We start from the raw sequence: 15,290 nt of genomic DNA, 5'->3' as shown, positions 1-15,290 counted from the left end.
CATATACCAGAAAGATGGTGACACAGAAAAATTTACTTCCAACATGCTGATGAAAAATGATGATACCTTCTCACCACCAGAAACTTCCCAAATTTCAGAAAGGCCAATAACTACAGGTTGCAGCAGTGTTCTAAATAATAAATACTTCCACCCTCAAAAAAAAAAAAAAAGTCACTGATTTTGCAAAAGCCATTATCTACTTGAAACATATTATGTTCTCAAGACCACAGACCTAACAATCAAGTGCAAGCAGGAGCTTCAGTTACCCAAATATTCTCTTTGAAATTTGCCATATTTTTCTAACTGTGTCACTACAAAAATAAAATCAGCTACAGTGAATGACAACATGTTCACTTCCTGTGACTTGTTAACGTTTCCAGTTTCCAGGTATAACACCTGCTGGGGAAGGCACAGAAATTAGAATGTGTTCATATGGTAATAAAATACTGGAGGATATTACTGCATTTTTACTAAAATTATTCAATAATAAAAGCAAAAAACCAAGATGTTGGTATTCTGCTAACAATCTTCCATTGTCTGAGTTGCTTTGCTAATAAAATGTTAAAACACACTAGAGTAGTTTTGAAATGAAAATAATAGCATCTCATAGATTGAGATACCGCAAAGAATGCTATTATAGCATTAGGAAAGCTCCACCGATCTCTTGTATGAACACAGATTAAAGGAAGATTCTGTTAAAATGTGAGTAACCAATTGAGTAGGTATAGTTTCTGATGGCAAGTGAACAGAAGCAGCACTATCTGTTGTGAACGAGCACTTAACAGAAAATGTTAGTTTGGGTTTGCATTATTTCTTTTAATCTCACTTCTTTTATATATTTATTTATCTATTTTTTTTATTTATGTACAAAAAGGTGCAACTACAGCTTACTAAGTATGTTGATACTTAGTATCAACTAGACAGTAAATTAAGCCTTAAATTTAAGGGTCTTTGTTTTTTTTCAACAACTTTGCTTCCTATAGAAACTATATGTTCATTATATTTTCATATATATATATATATAAGTTATATATATATTTATTTTTTTTTAAATCAGTCACACACTGGCAAAAACACACAAATAAAATTCATCAAGGATTAAATAATAATTTAGGATTCAATTTTTCATCATCAAAAGGGTTAAAATGTCTTTTTCCCTCACTCCCAACAACGAATGCATTTTTCCCTTCCTCATTTATCCTATTTCCTAGCTGTTAAAAAGAAATGTAGAGACTTCTTCAGAGCCAGCAGTTTTGCTTAACTCACTTAAGCATAAAGATTCAAGGCTCTGGGCCTCTGCACTCAACACCATCAATTCTAGTCTCACCTGAAATTTAAAATACTAAAGTGATTGTGTTGAATTTCTGGAAGTCAATCTTTCTGGTTGAATGGTTGTCGTCTTGATGGAGAAGGGCAGTTGTCCCTGAGGAGAAGGGTAATAGTAGGATCTTGTCTTATCCTTTAAGTCAGACTAATCACATATTGCTGAGTCAGCCATATATAAAATCAGCCAGTGATCATAACATTGTTGCTGAAGTCTGCCTTTCCCAGGAGCACCTCCAGATGCAAAATAACAGCTAATGTCACTAAAGTGATGTTCTAGGTTGAATATATTAGGAGATCAATCCAATGTTTTTATTATAGCAGAACATTAAAGTTTAAGATGAAAGATATATAGACACTACCACAATACAAGAAAACAAGTATCAAAATGAAAAAATCACAAACAAAAACCCACAAATTAATGCACGTATAGTTAAAAGGAACTGCAATATTCTACCTCAAGTTACAGAGATGTTGTGAATGTTAATAAATAAATTATTTTACTTGAATGTCACTATTTTTAAGAGCAATCAGTAGAAAAAGCATGATCCTGTGCGAAGAAATGGATTTCCCACATTTAATGTATGCAAACATATGTTACATATGTGGGAAATATATCAGTTTATGCTTTTTAAATACACTGTTCACTTGATTGATCATTATTTCAATACTACTGGATGTAAGCTTTGTAGTAGGCAAATATACCCATTTAGAGACCAAACTTGTGAAATACATTGCACCAGGGCACGCTGGCTGTTGCTAGGTTTATGCAACTTCCACAGCAACTGTAGTCATAATATAAAGAGCTTCTCAAAGAGGTAACTTTACATAAGGTCAACAAGTCCCCTGACAAAAATTTTCTGTAATGCTCAATCTCAGACGTGCAGCCAAACCTTTGTTCTCTTCATAACCCTTAGGCAAAAAAAAGCTAATGAGAATCACAGACAACATACTAAATGATGGTATTTTCAGTACAGCTGGGATTCCATTCTATAAATAATTTTAAAACTATTATCCAACAATACATTGCGATAAAAAGCTGACAAGGTCTTGCTCAACAAGCAGTTACTGGCATGGTTTTGCTACTAGGGTTGAAAGATTTTCTTAAATGCCTACAGTGATTTTTCAGGTGCTTCTGTAAGCATGATGCTGTCACTTACGATCAGTGGGATACTTCCTTTTTTGAATGTTAAAATTAATAAAATTGTGAGAATCAAAATAACAACAAATATCATAATCAAACCCATCCATGCTTTATAAAAGTATTATTCTACAGTAGAAGTGGGCTTATTTCCCTTAAACACAATAAACATAGTTTTCCAATCCACTGCAAAAAAAGAAATGAAAAAATAAATAAATTGCTAACTGGTATTTATATATATATATTCACATATTTGTTTAATATTTTTTTTCTATTTCCTCATATTGGCCTCATGTAAAACTAACCTTACTGTTTAAAAGAAGGCAGAGATTAATGGTTTTTTCTACAAAACGAACTTAGTCCATATCCTTACAGATTGCTTTGATTTAAAGCAAAAGCAGCAGCACTCAAAACTTGCTCCAGAACACTTTCTAAAATATTGTGTATTACTCAATTAGGAAATTCTGTCTTATCTAATCAAAAGGTTACCCAACAGACATTTAAGTGTTATTTCTATTCAAAATAATGAGCTAAAAATGGCAGGTTCAGTCAATAGCTCTGTGCTTGCTTAGAATTCTGTCTTCTTGGTTCTTCATGAGTCTTTTAAATGTGAGAAATACTAAATTAAAGGATGGACATGCAAAGCATAAAGCAAATATAACGTCTCTACTCCTTCCTCATCAAGGATATGAGATTTAGCGGATCTGAGTGCAACACTTCATAAGAAACAGAGCCCTAACAGCTTTTTTCACAGTGAAATAAGGAGGGATGAATATTTATAATTTTTATCACATTCTTATTTTATCTAAAATATTCACTTCTATAGTTGAACAGAAGGAAACACACTATGTGCACACCTAAAAACCAAAAACCCTTAAACTGCTGCATGCATCTAAATTTGTCCTAACAGTCTGAGCCCTAGATGGTTACTTTTATCCAACTAAAGCCTTGAAATTATATTTAATACAATCAAAACAATTTGAGATAACTACAGAAAACAGGGTACTTTCATTTTCAAAGCAGATGTTTGATATCTAAAAAGTAAAACAAAAACCAAGAACCTGGGAACTTTGCAGGGTTGTGGAAAGAATGTTAAGTAGTTTCCATCATCTCTGAAAAATTGTCCCTTTTAAAGGTTCTGAAAGTATTTAAATATTCTGATTTGCAAATTCATTCTATCACATCTGCTTCTCATATGAAGTTCTTCTCCCAAGCCCAAAGTAGCTACTAGCATTCTGCCTACAGAAACACAATATCTGGCTCTATAACCTAAGAGGCTATACCTCCAAGAGAATCAAAAATTATGAACTGTCTTGTCAGAAAGTCTTTACCAGCACTACACCACTGTATAAGAAAGCTAATAGACAGATGTAAGAGAAACTTTTATGCTAACCAAGCTGAGCTGTGGTACGAAAAATAACCACAGATGAATGAAACTCTTCCGGCTGATAAATAACAGTGATTTACCAACCAATGAAACACAAAGCCACTGAGTATTAACATTTTGGTCCAAGCTAAGCCAATTAACAGTAAACTTCCACTTGATTTAATATTGTAAACTCCCCTTTAAGAGGAGTTTTAAACTGCATTAATAATTAGCACTTCCCAAAAAAAAGTTTGGAGTGTATAGGTGGGTGGGAGGAGAATCTATTGATTTTCGCTGTTGTCCATTTCTTGAAAGTAATACTGATTTATCATTATTAGACAGCATAATTTATCATTATTAGACAGCAGAAAAAGGAAGAGCCCATCACAAGAGGTAGTTTTGAAAAAGGAAAAAGGGCATTCTTCCCAGTTCACCACTGACCCTAAGCCTCAACATTCATTCTCCCAGGTGACAAAAAGTCTAACCAGTCCAGCACCTCTTCTCTCCCTGAAGTCCCTGAGTTTACCGCACTTCAGCAGATAAAACTGAATTATGACCTCCAGAAGCAAGAATTCCTCCTCAGATTCAAGAAACAGAATCTGAACAGGTCCATGGCACTGCTGACTGTTAATGAAAAGGACAGAGTCTAGGCAGCATTCTGAGATAAAGATACACATACACTCTCGTAGCAAACAGTAGGAGAAATGATAACTTCTTGTGAGTGCCATAGCCCTCAGTACATTTGTTGCATTTTCTTTTCAGTAGAAACAAAAGGATTATATTTCATGCCATCAATCCTTCAAAGCTATACTTGTCTTTTCATTAAACAGTAAATGCATTTACCTCAAATATTTTCAGATAAAAATCTCTAGTGATCCTGAAACGCTAAACTGCTCAATCCCCCATAGCGTTAACAATTCTGCAAAATGACTCAATGCAAAGGCCAGAGGCTTCCAGAGCAGAGCCGATTCCTCTCAAGGGGCATCTCCTCTCCCCAGCTGGGATGCAGCTCTCTTTGGGAGCTGCTTCATGACATCTATCTCTGAAATTATTCAGGTCAGTTCCACTTAGAAGAGAGTGTTAAGAGCACCTGAAGAGCACCGAGCTAACACCCCAGAAGGCTACACACGTTGCTTTTTATACACTAACGTCTCACAATTTTTACAGTGTTAAGGAACTTGCCTTCCACATTCCAGAGATGTGCAAGCATCTCAGCACTTCATATGCTGGTTACATCTGAAACAGCTTTTTTTTTTCCTCCTCTCTTACTAAACTATATTTGTTTTGGTTGTGTTGGAGCAGCCAGTTCTAGCTATAGTTATATTCTAACATTACTGTAAAGCAGTATCGTGCTGCTGTGCAATAGCTCTAATGTCAACCATAACCTTCATAAATGGGTTTGTAATGAGAAACCCTTGTTTGTCATTCAGTAGGTATGATTGATGCTGTATAAGTGAAGTGAAGCCACAGTGACCATCTCAATAACATGAACAGCTGCCAAATATTCATTTAGCAGAATGAGTTTTAAAAACTTTGAGCAGATTGCTTTCACAAGGCTGCTTTCAACAAAAGGAAACATAATTAACGAGCTAATATCAGCATGTGTCTGGCTAAGCTAATGAATATCAAATTACACAGAAACCTGTATAAATCATCATTATCCTGAATTTTAATTGAACTTGCAATTAAACATGACAAATTTTATATACACTAAACCTTTAATTTATACTTTCAAATAAGAAATAATTTATCATTTTTAGTATTTCATAGTTAATTTCCCAATATGTACACTTCTAATTAACAAGGACAGACAGGCATTTTAAAAAAACCTGCTGAATAGCTCCATTGGTTACTCCAACTTTCAATAGATTAAAATCAAGGACCCAAAAACTTACAGCATTGCAGGAATCCACTGCAAAACATTCGATTTCAAACTAATCCTTTGAATACTACAGGCAGCTAGAAGAGAACTGGGCCACAGCACTGTCTGCATGGTAATTTGAAATCAGGGTAAGGTTTCTGCAAAAGAAGCAATTGTTTTTGAATAAATTTATAGCTTTAACTTTGTAATGCTCCATTTATACAGTTTGTTAATCTTATTGTCATGGTGGACTAGGGTTGTCAACATACAAAATACTGCTTCTTGATGAAGGAATATCTAATGCACTATTTAGTTTAATCTTAATCTCATTTATGACCTTTTGCTCATCTCCTGTATATACTGAGACCCTCAAGAAAGGGAATCCTTCCCCCCGTTCTTAATATTCATATGTCTGCTATGTTTTTTCCTTTCTTTGTTTCATCGTCATCTTAATTCAGTTTCTATTCAGTTTGAAATAGAAAAATTTGACTTACTGAAAAAAAAATGGGTCTTACAGCTGTGAGTCTGAAGTTTAGAGACAGCAGCAGCTGCATTGCTGTAAGCGGTCACAAAGTTTTGCTAGCACAGCTAACTCATCTGGAAGAGTGGGAGGGAAAAATACCATGTCAGCCATGCCAGCAGAACCTGTGGTATAGACATGGTGAGGACAGTGTGTTTCTTCAAGGAGGTTCAACAACACTAGATGAAAACACCCCTCCTGCTCACATCCCTTGCCCTCGCCTAGGAAACCCTGCCAGCAGAATTACTCCAGCACAACTGGCAAGAAACTGTCCCATCACAGCCAAACCTCCAGCCAGGAAAGGCTATGCACAACTAGATGGCACTCACACTGAAAATGTAGTCAAACTCCAACTGCAATCTATATCTATCTGGCCACAATGAACACTCGAACGCTTTCAGACAAGTCTCATTAAAATCTCAAGATAGGCAATACAACAGATTACAGAAAGTATTCTGCACTCAAGGTTTTCAAAACTTGCTTTCATTCAGTTTGCTAACATTTTTCATCCTTCAAAAGCAGATGGATCTCAGCAACTTACATTGTTGAGTCCCAGTGTCTTTTTCTACTAGCTTGCTGACCAAAGCAATGAAACAACTGGGGAGAAAAGGAAAAAACTAAAATAAATTGAAAGTTTTTTCCACTGTGAAACAGCTTTAGGAATTCAGATGAAGCATTTTATTAATTCCCATAGCAAATGAGATCAACAGCTTTCACATTCACAGCACTCAGCACTTAAGAGTGACATTTCTGATTTAATGACCAGCAATATCAGGGCTATAACAGATAATTCCCATAACTATTGTTAATTATGGTAAACACATTTGGGGGCTTCTTGCAATCATTGCTTTTCTTCAAGTCACCTATATACCCATATTATTTTTTATTTTTTCTCCACTGTTCTTCCAGCTCTCCTTGGCACTGTAGTACCTGGCTGTGCTCATGAACACACTCCAGAATGAACATAGCTGATCTTGCTAATTAAATGAGACCTGGAGATCCTAGAAGTAGCTCAAGTTTTTCCAGACCACTTGAAAGAAAACCCCTCTCTCATGCAGTTCAGCAGGATTTCATTCCTCTTTATCTTTTTTCCCAAAAAGCTTTGAGAAATGCAAAGCAGATAATAGAAGAAATAACAGGGAGTCGGGGACCTCCCAGAATTAGTTCTCTAACTAGTTGGTACAGCTCCACAAATTACTTAATCCCTAACAGAAATCAGAGAAAAAGGGCAATTAATCAATAGAGCAGGATCTGTCTGTGGTTAGAGCTTCCTAAATACTGAGATATCATTGCAGCTCTCCCACTGCCTAACTGTATGTTCTTCAATAACTACTCTGCCTCTCTGTCTCCTCATTTATTCTCTTGCAAAGAAATAATACTGATGCTTAACTCTCCCAACAATTTGTTTTCCTCCACTAATAAATCCTTCTGCAAACCATTTGCACGTTTTTGTTCCCATACTTCCCCATTCAATCCACATGCAGAGCGCTCACCTTTCTGACATCACTCCTTCCACAAACACAGATTCTAGTCAGCAAAAATAACATTGCCTACCCATCACTAAGAACAAATAAATGAAATAAACTCAGACATAATTCTCCTCTGGGTCTTCCTAGTGCATTTTGCATTGTCTGTCTACTTAGATTACAAGCCCCTCAGAGCAAGGACATGTTGTCTTGTTTGACTTGTACAGCTCTGAGCACACTGTTTGCACATAAATAATATTAACAGCAATGATAACACTAGTTTGGCCAGCCTCAATACACATGAAAATGAGGCAGTAAGGAATTCTATTTTTTTCCCTTTTCCCTTTTACATAAAGAAATGTCATATTTCTTCTCATTTTTCAGGGACTTACAAACCTGATGGAACTGCATCTACCAAGGCTCTGAATGTTTAATGCTTTTGCTGAAAAGCACTATGTGTTCATGCAGGAGAAGCAGCAGTTCAAATATTTTCACACATTATCAGATAGCTGAGTGAAACAGGCTCCACCAGAATTTACAACTGAAGGCTACCAGAATTTACAACTTGTGAAATTGTGGCTGTCTGTATTTTCTCATTACAGTGTGCTTGCCAGAGATAGAGAAGGCGCTGCTTTATTCCTTTTCTTTTTTTCTTTTTTTTTTTTTTTCTTTTTTTTTTTTTTCCCCATCTACTGTCTCACTACTTCCTAGTTAAACCTTGTCTCAAGTTATCAACACTCTCTGGAGAGATAAGCTTCTTCTCACTTACAACCTGTCACTAATAATCGAACTTTCAAGACTCCATCTCGAAAAGAGACTACTGGAGGCACACAGGTCACAGGAATTAACTGCCACCAGTCCTTGCAGAAAACTAAGCTCATCAATCTATAGCTTCTCGTCATAATTAGAATAACGGCTTTGAAAATTTGGGCTGATGTTGACTCAGTCTTATGCCACAAAGACCACTGATTAAAATCTTGGTGTGAAAGTTAATGATAAGTGCTGGTGGCGTTGTCGTGGCGACAGGGACAAACAATTCCCTTGCCGTGACATTTTCAATGTCCTGCAGAAGAAAAACTGTCCTCTTTAGTGTGGCACTGTATGAAGCTTATTTATGGCTACAGGGCTTGCTGGATTGATGACTGTCGTAACACACTGTCAAATCCTTTACTGACACATTCATTTTTTGAGCCCCTGGTGTGGCAGAAATAAAACACAACAAAAATGTGAAAGTATTATTTATCAGTTTCTGTTTGAGTAAACAGTGGAAGAAATAAATTTGGTATATTTTTGTAACCAGATGTGTGCACATCTCCCTACATTTACAAAATACATTAGAATCAAAAAAATATTTAAGACATTTGAAGTTTTCGAGGGCATTTTTAACAGACAAAACCCAAAACAACCAGTGCAGTAAACAAAGCTTTTAAGAATACAGCTTTGCTAACACTGTGTTCATAGCAAAATATAGTGTATTGCACATCTGGCATTAAAGTTTAAGAGTTCACATCAGAACTTGGGTCATGTTTGTTTTTATACTGAATTGAAAGATAGGCTGAGGTTTCAGTGACTTTACTGACAGTAGCATACTCCAACATTAAAGTCTTCAGGTTTTTTTTTTGTTACTTTTTGAAATGAGAAGGTGCTACTTCTCTCTCCTCTTCCAGAAAATATTTGTTCCCCTTACTTTACATATAGTAAATGTTATTAAGTTTAAGACTCCTGTTAACTTCCTACAGCTTTTAACATATAGACTGATCAACCATTACAAGAATACCACTCTGGACTGCAACAAGTGAATTCAGGATCAGACCATCATCACAGATAGATCTAAATGTGTATCTGAAACCTCTGCATTGCACACCCTCAAAAGCTTCTGTATACAGATTTTACATACTGATCAATTTTTTCAAGAATCATGCTTAATTTAGTTTCCAGATTCAAAACTATTAAAAGAGGATTCCTCTGCTTCTAAAATCAAAAGCACATCTTTCTGGACAGGGCAGGAGGTACGGGGTGGGAGGGGAAAGTGGTGGGGAGGAGTTCAAGATAATTTACATCCTCCCAGTATTACAAAAAGAAAAATAAATAAAGCCACTCTCCTTTTCTCTCCCTTTTGCAAATAGACTTCTCCTGCCTCTATTTTAAAAATATTTACCACATATCTTCTAATTTAAAAAATCCTTGAGCAGAGGGGTGTCAAATTATCCTACTGCCCTTTCACCACACTTAAATATGAAGGTAGTGAGCAAAAGGTTCTTTTCCGTATTCAATAATTGCAACTCCATCAACGTTATCCAGAGGTATAGTACGTGATGCAGAGAAACTTCTACATGTGAAAGGGAATCCCTGCCATCTACTTTTTGCAAAGGGCTGTCCAAACTCAGGTATCTCACACAAGGCCAGGTAAAGAAAGCATAAGTAGGTTGCCTGAGATACCAATTGCACAGCACTGACTAAATACACGCAGAGCTCATTGTCTTGCTAGACACACGAGTTAACAGGGGATATAGTCATCATCATCAAAGACTGGGATTGCTCACAATTCGAGGGCCTGTTCTCAGCATTCTCTGCAGCTCCATGCATATACAGGCAGGTTGCTTCCAAGAATAAAATACATTCAAACCCTAATGGTCACCAAGTTCAAAATTTGGTGGCTGAGCATGGTTAGGTGTATACATCATTTGAAAGGAACATGACAGTTACATGGAAGCTTGTCAATCCTCAAAAGCTGGCTTGCTTCTCTTGCCTACCTCTATTTACTCATCTCAATTCCACATCGCTCCCACAACATAACATGCCCAAACAACACACATACTTTCCAGTCTCATTTCCACCTGTGAAAATTACTTAATCAGGAGTGCTCTCTTTAATTGACTTGAATGTCTTAGTAAGACTTGGAAAATCTCTTAGCATGTTTACATGGAAGTGTCTTCAAATCTGGGCCCAGTTAAATCATTGCTTCTCTCAAAACTGGGTGTTGTATCAGTTTTAATCATTGTTATCTATCTACAGTAATTTGAATCTTCTCTATTTTTATACAATTTTGGATAACAACTTCTGATTTCATGCTTTAAAAGAGCTTACATCTCTAATCTAGTATTTGTTAGCTACTAACATGCTGCCAGTCCCAACAGTAATTAAAGTGTGTTAATTAAAATACGCAAATTTGTCAGGACACCCATGGATCTTTAAACAAATGTTATAATTTACTTCACAAAACATTGCAAAATAATTTTAGTCAAGTAAATTATGACTCAATCCTTCAAAGCTATTAAAAAAAAAAAAAGGAATCCTGTTTTAATAAAATTAATCCTTCTGATTCCTGAGGAAAAATTGGGATGTTTCAGCTAATACTGAACCATATTAATACACAACACGGTTCAGAATTATTTGAATTTCTCTGTTGCAGCATTCAACCTTTCAAGTCAATACACAGCAAACCAAACCTGTGCCTCAACAATCTAAAGCCCCAAATATTGACACCATCCATACTTAATTTTTTCAGATAAACACCAGGCTAATTACAATTGGCTGTATTACCACACAGCAGAGCAGTAAAAAACTTGCCTTTGTAAATTACTCCAGTCATCTTTTGTGCATAGTTTTGCCTCCAAGTAAACCAAACACTTTTTTTTTTTCATTTGTAACACTGTTTATATGGTGAGATCTAAGCATTATTTTGCCTCTTCTATAAAATAAAAGCTAGTTAAAGCACCTAAAGAAATGAGCTCTCCCACTAGTGAGAACCCAGTTCTTGGACAAAGGATGCATCAGTCAATGGTCTTTTCACAGGTCAAGCTCCATCAGATTAGCTCCTCTCCATTACAGAAGTTTTGAGCATTGAGCGTATCTACTACAGGTGCAATTTATTCCATTTTTCAAATATGTCTTGATAATCTCATTTTTTTCAGTGGTTGGTTGTTGACACAGCAGCAAAGACATTACAGAGAAAGTTTGGAAAAGTGAAATTTCCATTCTATTTTAGCTTCTTATTGAAAAGAAGTTGTCTGTGACAGAAAAACACTGGTCAAGATGTAGACATTTTCTGAACTGTTTTGAAGATAAAATATCACAGTACAAGTTACGAATGTTGGGTGCAAGTCTCAAGTCATGTCAAAAATGGGTCTCTTTCAGTGTTGGGTTTTTTTTTTTTGTGGGGTTTTTTCCATGCCTTTTTTTTTTTTTTTTGACAGCTTTAACTAGTTCCAGAGCACAATGACAGTGAAATTTTGAAAAGCCTGATTCATGTCTTATAACAGGACAACACTCCCTAGCACTGACTCAACTAGAAATAGGAATTTCCATAAGTCCCAAATTATTGTTCACAGACAATAACCAAAAGTCTGGTGTCCCAGCAACTCATTCATGTTAGCAAGAATTTAAAACAATTAAAACTCAAACACATTAAACATCTACACTTTCTACCCTGTCTTCAAAATATGCAGGTTTTGATCTGCTCTATTTCGTATTACAATAAAAAGTTGTAAACTTGGCATGCATTGGTTCAGATCTGGGTTTCATTGTGCTTAGCAAGCGGGCTTCCAATTACACCCCTGCAAGCTACCTGTGCTGGCTTCCTGCAGTTATAACTTATAAATGGTGTAACTATAAAATAATGCAGAATTTCACGTAAAGATTTGTGCCAAGGTGTCAGCCTTTAATTTTCTTTGCTTTGTCAGTTTGCAACTCAAACTTATTATGTGAAAGTGTTTTTTAAGAAGGAGAAAGCACAGTGTGCTCAAATGTTTATAAAATATAATTTATGCCCTTCTTATGCCTGATGAAAAAGCTGAGTGCACCACATGGAAACTCTGGGTGACTAAACAGATTGTCAAATTAAAAAAAAAAAAAAAAAGAAACTCTAGCAGTCAGTTTTAATTTTTTCATGGCCATCAGCTTTTCTTGTCCTATTAGTAACCATAGTAGCAACACAGTGTTGAGCAAAATACCAGAAGCTTTCATTAGAACCATTAACATAATTTGATAACTGATGGTATTTGATTTCTGACTTTTGAACTTTGACTTAAAGCTTGGTGTAAGATGTAATCTCACTGATTGGGTGGTTTTTTTTAAATATGAACACTTCATGTTACATTGCTTTGTTAACTGTAATTAATGTTCACATTTGTCACAAATTATATTATTTAAGAAAGAAACAACGACGATGAAAGATGTGACAATGTTAAACTCACATCATCTTCCCCCAAATAATCAAGTCCTAATTTAAGGATTGCTCAAAATAAACAAAAGTCATGCATGCAGGAATGGATATACACAAACACAAATTTTTCAATGAAGTATTAATGTTGGGGTTTTTGTGCTTTACTTAAAAAAACTAAAAGATTGGTACTAAATCCATCTATGTCAGGTACTTCAGAGCTGTGTTCAGGATTTTCTACTTAAAATACACAATTCAATTACACAGTGTTTTCCTAATCTTTAAATACAGAGGCAAAGAAACAAGGAGAGTTTTTCCAGTTCCTGTGTCTACTGGTGTGACTAGGGATTTTCAGAGACTGACAGAAGCTTCGTCTCTGTCCCCAGCTTGCACAATCATAAACTTGCATTTGGCCACATCAGTGTTGGAGCTGGAACTAACAAGCCTTGGCTCCTCCTGGGAGGGCTCCTCAGTCGGGTGCTGGCACAGGTAAGATGCTTCCAGTAAATCTTTAAAACTAGGTAGCTTTATCTCTTAACCAGGCTGAAGAAGCTCGTGCTTATCTGCAAATCACTCTGTGGATGTGTCCATGTCAATTACTGCCACTTCTGTGCCTCTTTAGTACAGTAAGCAAAGGAATGCAATGTAAATAAAACCAGGATTGCTCAGCTTTTGAAAAAAAATGTTCATAGTATTAACAAATGAGTAAGGTTTTGGAAAGAAAAAAATAGAAACACTTTCTAGTTAAATTAGTCATGTTACGGAGCTGAAAGTGTACCAAATGTCCTATGTGCACACAGTGCAATTGGCCTGCAACAATAATCATATATAATACATCAGCTATGTCATATGAATGACCCGCTCTTCTAGGCACTGTGTACAATCACACAGATGCTTTTAATGTACATTTACAGGATCTTTATTAGTAATATAAATCACACATACCTACAGTTGCATTCAAACAAATGCAAAGGAACACACACTGTCATATTACAAAGATGCCAGCTTGGTTCACTAGGGTCTCTAAAATCAAAGGCTCAAATTCAGAATCCTTGGCAGAACGTTAGAAATATTCAAAATTTACAAAATTTTATAGCATACTAATCTACAATGCCATGGAGGAAGGTAAAGGGTGAAAAAAGGGGATGAAGCCTAGTCACAGAAACATCAGAGCTATTAGTGCCATGTACCACAGAGTGGGCAGTGACACAGAAACACATGCCTGTTCTTCGTCTTCATGATTGCTGTCGTATTGTCTCTTCTGCAGCTGATATAAGAGTATAAAATGTGATCTTGCATGTCACTATTAAAAATAATTAATCTCCCATGTATAGAATACATTGACTGCAAAAATAAAATATACTTTATATCCCTCTTCATAAGGTAAGATGCATTCTGCTTAAAAGTTTTTCCAGCTTCTGGCAGAATCAACCTCGCTGCATCTCAATATAATATTAATCATTATAGGAATTCTTTACATTTACTGTAATACCATTCAATTTGCTACAGCATGAATACATTTTAATTTTTCTACAGCAAAGTTTTAACTCCTAGCATTTATGACATATTAACCTGTCACAGAACTCAAATTCTGCAACAAACATTTTCTCACAAAAGCAATGAGGGAGAGCGGAAAGAAGCATTAAAACTGAATTTACACCATAGAAGACTGCAGAAACACATAATGCAATGCAAATCCACTGAGACATTTATCAGAAAGCACAGTCCATGCCATCATGTCCTTGTTTGTGCCTCAGCACACCAAGAAACTTATGGAAACATTTTCTAAATAATTAGAAAGGACACCAACAAACAGTAAGAAGTAGGGCTGGGTATTAAGCAATCTGACAGTTTAGTACACACTACACGCTATTAGATCACATACAATATACACTGATACTCTGTTGTGTCAAGTCTCTGCTCAGCACAGCAGTGCGGAGAGCAAGATCATCTCTCAGTGGTAGTTTACTAGGTTAAGATTCATAGATTGTCTATACTGTAAAAGACATAATTAACTGTAATTAGCTTTCATGCTTTGCCTCATAACCAAGACAGCACTATACAGCTAGGGCAAATGGAATATCTGCTCACCCATCAACTGACAGTTTTCTTGAATCATCACTGTATATTTGAGCCAGGGGTATAATTTCTAGTACAAAATTAAGATAAGAACAATATCTGGTTTTGGACAGACTTACCAGATCTCCATCAAAAACCTATCAGAAAAGTCTCAAGGAAGCATGGGATGCTCTTCATTACAGGAAATCAGGATCCTGAAAAAATGTTGCATTACTAAAATGGTGTATGTGGTATTACAAACAAAATCCACCAGAAGTTCTCACAAAAAAAATTGAATGGTACTTCTTTCCTATTCATTTATGTACTCAAAGATATGCAGTGTGCCTCCCAAGTATTTATGGACATAATCAAAAAAGTGTCCCAGATGCACATG

General features: G+C 35.8%; 1 protein-coding gene across 18 annotated transcripts in view; it reads right to left on the bottom strand.

Moving 5' to 3' along the window:
• The window catches only part of LRMDA (leucine rich melanocyte differentiation associated), a 702,006-nt gene that overhangs the window by 385,963 nt on the left and 300,753 nt on the right, over positions 1–15,290 (bottom strand). For 4 of the 18 annotated variants that reach the window (XM_065068570.1, XM_065068566.1, XM_065068567.1 and 1 more), the window contains 2 exons: positions 6,753–6,808; positions 5,726–5,849 (listed from right to left, as the gene is read on the bottom strand). The exons of 13 other annotated variants lie outside the window; for them this stretch is intronic. In XM_065068570.1, coding sequence (XP_064924642.1) covers positions 5,726–5,823 — 98 coding nt within the window. In that variant the 5' untranslated portion in view covers positions 5,824–5,849; positions 6,753–6,808. The remainder of the gene's footprint in view (positions 1–5,725; positions 5,850–6,752; positions 6,809–15,290) is intronic. One more of the 18 variants, XM_065068571.1, reaches the window with a different exon arrangement.

This window comes from Columba livia, chromosome 6 (assembly GCF_036013475.1).
Source record: "Columba livia isolate bColLiv1 breed racing homer chromosome 6, bColLiv1.pat.W.v2, whole genome shotgun sequence".
NCBI lineage: Eukaryota > Metazoa > Chordata > Aves > Columbiformes > Columbidae > Columba > Columba livia.
Note: the sequence above shows the minus strand (reverse complement) of the source record. Positions and strands in the feature narration are given on the sequence as shown.